We start from the raw sequence: 4,729 nt of genomic DNA on the forward strand, positions 1-4,729 counted from the left end.
TTATTCTCTTACACTTCATTACGGGTAGGGGTTCGGGATTCATAAGACTTTTTAGAATTCAATTCACAAATACTACTTGTAAACGACCGTATGTGTACTACAAAGGAGACAAAAAACTACGAGCAACTCGGATTGAATAATAAGCATTATTAGGTGACTGGAACGCGAAAGCAGGCAAAGACCACGGCGAAGAAATGTTAATGGGGAGACATGGATGAGGGATAAGGAACCCACCAGGTGACATGCTTGTGAACTTGTGCAGCTTATTCAAACTACTGTAGGCAATACGATCTTTCCTCATGGGGTACGTCATAAAACCACGTAGACCAAGACTAGAAAAAACAAAACGAGGAGTAAGTCAACATCTATAAACAAATTGATTATATCATTTGGAAACTAGAAAAACATTGATTGCTGGATGTTGGGTCTTGCGGTAGGGAACTTACACTGGGCGACCACAAATTTATAGTGGCCCGATTAAAAGTAAAAAGATTCTTTAGATTGGCCATTTCAACAGAGAATGAATCAAATCGGATAAAATATTTAGTGCAAAAACTGATTACATCGATGTTACGAGAAAAATATACTTTCAAACAATCATCGAAAATCAACCAGTAACAGAGACGAGGAAAGACCAAAACAAAAGCTGGGATATCTTGAAAAAACTTATTTACAAGGCTGCAAAGAAATCAGATTGGAACAACTGTATGCTAAAGTTGCTCAAAGCTGTTGAATCCAAATATTGCTGATATACAAAAACTGAAAATCGAAAACACCAACGACTATGAAACAAAGGAAAAACTTAAAAGAGAACGTAGAAAAATATCGAATTTTATTCTCTTCTCGACGAATAATTGTTTGTTTTTCCAAAATAAAACAGGCAAATTTTCCTTCACTTTCTTGATTCCACCGCATGTATCACTGTAACTAACAAATGATTTCGATGGAAAAAGTTTGAAATACAATTTCGTTTTGTCACAATTAAACATGTTCTTAGGTCCATATGTTTCGAGATAATAATCATTAAAAGCAACAATTACCTGTCAGACGACTTGGCCCTTTCATAAAGAATTTTGAATAATAATTCATGCCTCTCTTAAATGAGTTTAAGTTGAGTCTTTCGGCGATTTTTAAATCAATATTTTTTCACAATGTTCCCGAAACTGGAATTAAATTATCGCTTAAATCTTGAAAAGCTGAAAAGACTAGCTTGTCTATCTCCGATGAATTAGACAAGTTTAATCGATGACTTATACAAGTTCTGTTAAAAACACTTTAAAACACTTTTTACAAGTTCTGTTAAAAAAATTAATGAAAATTATACTTAATTTTTGTTTCAATTTGAGGTTTATAAATTTGTTATGAACTATGAAAAACAGTATTTATTACTGACATGGAACAAAGTGCTAGGGTGCCTCAACTACTTTTCACAAAGTGAGGATGCTTTAAAACGGTATCTGGCTTGGGGCGGGGTCGGACTGTATTGGATATTGACATGAGCAGGGCATTCGATACGATCCGCAGAGACAAGCTAATGGAAGTCTTCAAAACTATTCTTGATTATGAATCGATCAAAATGTTTTGAGTACTGTTTATAGACACCGAGTTGACAGTAAAGATCGGGCTCGTAAAACAGAACAGACAAAAAATAACAAAACTCAACAAAATTGGAACACTTCTAGGGAATAGGGAAGACATCATAAGGCGAATAATGCCATCGACTGTTGCACTTAACGATCTGCAAATCACATGGCTACGAAACCGCAAGGTTGAAGCAGCCTTACATAACAAGTTATAGAATAATTTTATTAAGTCGGAGGAACTTGAGGGGCATCTAAATCTAAAATAAAATCCCTCGATGCGCTTTAAAGAAGATAGTTAAGATTTCTTATCGACATAAATTGGTCAAAAAAATCAAAAACTCCACTCTATGTTATATCTGCAACAGTAGACTTGCCACCATAGACATTACCAAAGCTTGTTGGCGCCTATTCGGGCACATAGTTAAACTCGACTCAGATGATTATGCTAACTTTATTTGGGAAGGAATTGATTTTATTATTAAAAAGTTAACTCGAGTTTAAGAAAAACAACATTAAGGCAACTTTGAATTCTGAGCTGAGACTAAAAATTTTTTTGTTTCAGAATGAATTTTATTCTTAAATTCAGCAATTAAGAAAAATTCCCCGTGATATACAAAAACTCAAATAGAAAATTTTATATCAACTCTTAAAAAGCAAGTGTTGTCTGTTAAGTAATAAAAAATACATCAATTCAATTCCTCCTACCAACAAAAATGATATTTTGGATATTGTTTATTCAGGACAGTAAAGCTATAAGGCTTTTTCACATTTTCATAAAAATTGTTTGTGATCAAGATGAAATCAAAATAAGAAAAAGAAACTTAAAATACATGAATTTAGAAAGAAGAAATTCTTTGATTAATATCAACTAGTTATTTTTGTTGTTATGGTTTTTCCCTGAGATCACATTTGTCAGTAGTTTTAACATTTGAAAAGAGAGTGTAAAATCCGAAAAACCCGCAATTGTACACGTGCATATTGACATTACTGTCTACTAGAGCCCGTCCTTCACGTGTGAAGAGAATGTAGAGAGCTTTTTCGTCTGTAGCGATTAAATTGAGGTCCAGGAGTTTATAAAATAATTTTTTGTACGTTTCGCAGAACTGGAGGAAGACTTTGGCATGACCAACGAACATGCCACCCGCAACATACTCTCTGGCGTCTTTGGTGATTATATTCATGGATTCTTCATGAAAATCTTTTACCTGGGACAAGAAAATGCTGTTATTGTCAATGTATTTGGAAGTTGTAAAACTATAGTCCATTTGAGGGTCGGTATTACGCAATAACCCCACGTCTGCCCATGCAAAATACAAGGACGTATTTGAAAACATTCGAATGGCCCTTTCGATCAGTTCGTGTTTGGAATGCATGAATGCCGAATACTGGGAATTCCCCGTCTGGAGTGGGTGCTTTCCATAACCCGGAAGAGTGAATATTTCCTTTATTCTCTGAATATTTTTAAATCCAATCAACTCCCAACGAGAAAGATAAATGGCAGTGGTTTGTTTTCCTTTTCGGACCTTTAACAGTTGGTCGAGAAAAGATTTGCTATCCGAGAAAAACACAATGTGATTTTTCACAAACTCGTATTTGTAAATCCACTCATAGTACTGGGAAGGCTTCCGAATTCCGATTGGCTTCAAAAATTCCCCAAGATTGTAGAAGGCAGAAACTATTACAAAATCTTCATTGTTTACTGTTTTTGGCTTTTTTGGCCATTCAAGATGATATAGTATGTCACATGCCCTGTTCGTTACCATGCCCCGCTCGTTACCATTGCTCTAAATTTTTAAAATTTCAATTTAAAATATTTAAATGATTGAAATATATTTACTTATTAATTTAAAAATTAATAATATTATGGATTTTTATTTTTTCAATGCTTAACCATTATCATTAAAAAACAATAAATTAAGCATGCTGTTTTATCTCATGGTTATGGTTAGGGTATAGGTTAGGGTTAGGGTATAGGTTAGGGTTAGGGTATAGGTTAGGGTTAGGGTGAAGGTTAGGGTTTGGGTGAAGGTTAGGGTTTGGGTGAAGGTTTGGGTGAAGGTTAGGGTTTGGGTGAAGGTTAGGGTTTGGGTGAAGGTTAGGGTTTGGGTGAAGGTTAGGGTTTGGGTGAAGGTTAGGGTGAAGGTTAGGGTTTGGGTGAAGGTTAGGGTGAAGGTTAGGGTTTGGGTGAAGGTTAGGGTTTGGGTGAAGGTTAGGGTTTGGGTGAAGGTTAGGGTTAGGGTGAAGGTTAGGGTGAGGGTGAAGGTTAGGGTGAAGGTTAGGGAATTGGTTGGGTTTAGGGTTTGAAAAAATTTAAAGTAGAATTTTCGAATGGAGATACAAAGATTGTTCACATGAAAAGAATCAAAAAAGGACAAATTTAATTTTTCGTTTTAAACTTCAGATCTATATATGATTTTAAACTAAACAACTGGATAAAGTTTGAGTTTTTTATAAGAGATCTACAGATGATTTTAAACCTTTATCTTTTTACATTTCAAAAAATGTTTTAAATAAAACTAAAACTGGTTAGAGTTAATTATAAAACTATCAAATTATGTGCCTTTAAAGCGTTTCACAATTCACATTTTTAAAATATGTTTTTATGTGCTTATCAGTCAAAATGGTTTGTTGTATAAAAATATTATTTTAATTTATTTGTTTTAAAGCATCTTTTAGTATATCATTAAATTGTACTCTAATTAACCTAATATATAGGTTGAATTTTATGTCGTTGTGATTGATTGCCGGCTACATTAATTTTTCTAAAAAATTGAAAAATCATTAATCAATTATTTCTCAGAAATAATTCGGAGGTAACGAGTGGGGCATAGTAATCCCTGAGGCATGTGACATAGTATGATGAGGAAAACAGACATGATTAACAGTACTTTATATTTCTTGTAAAAAAACATTGTTAAATGCGATTGAAACTGGTTGATATTTATGAAAATTCGGTCAACTATTATTACAGAAATAAAATAATTCGAAAATTAGATTTACCATTTCGTTACAAAAAAATGATTATAAATACTTATTAAGAAAAAACTAAAGACAAGAAAAACTCGCTCATTCCTTAATTCGAATTAATCAGAATTGCCTAAAGCAACTCAAATTCCAAGTCCAGTCTATTCAGAGAGACTCTCGAA

At 33.6% G+C, this 4,729-nt stretch overlaps 1 protein-coding gene across 1 annotated transcript; it reads right to left on the reverse strand.

Annotated features, from left to right (window-relative positions):
* Positions 1-2,467: 2,467 nt before the first annotated feature.
* On the reverse strand, positions 2,468-3,346 carry LOC115232105. Its single transcript, XM_029801970.1, has one exon. It carries the CDS (start codon positions 3,344-3,346, stop codon positions 2,468-2,470), a length of 879 nt encoding a protein of 292 aa, XP_029657830.1.
* Positions 3,347-4,729: the final 1,383 nt, after the last annotated feature.

Source organism: Octopus sinensis, unplaced genomic scaffold (assembly GCF_006345805.1).
Source record: "Octopus sinensis unplaced genomic scaffold, ASM634580v1 Contig19321, whole genome shotgun sequence".
NCBI classification, from domain to species: Eukaryota; Metazoa; Mollusca; class Cephalopoda; order Octopoda; family Octopodidae; genus Octopus; species Octopus sinensis.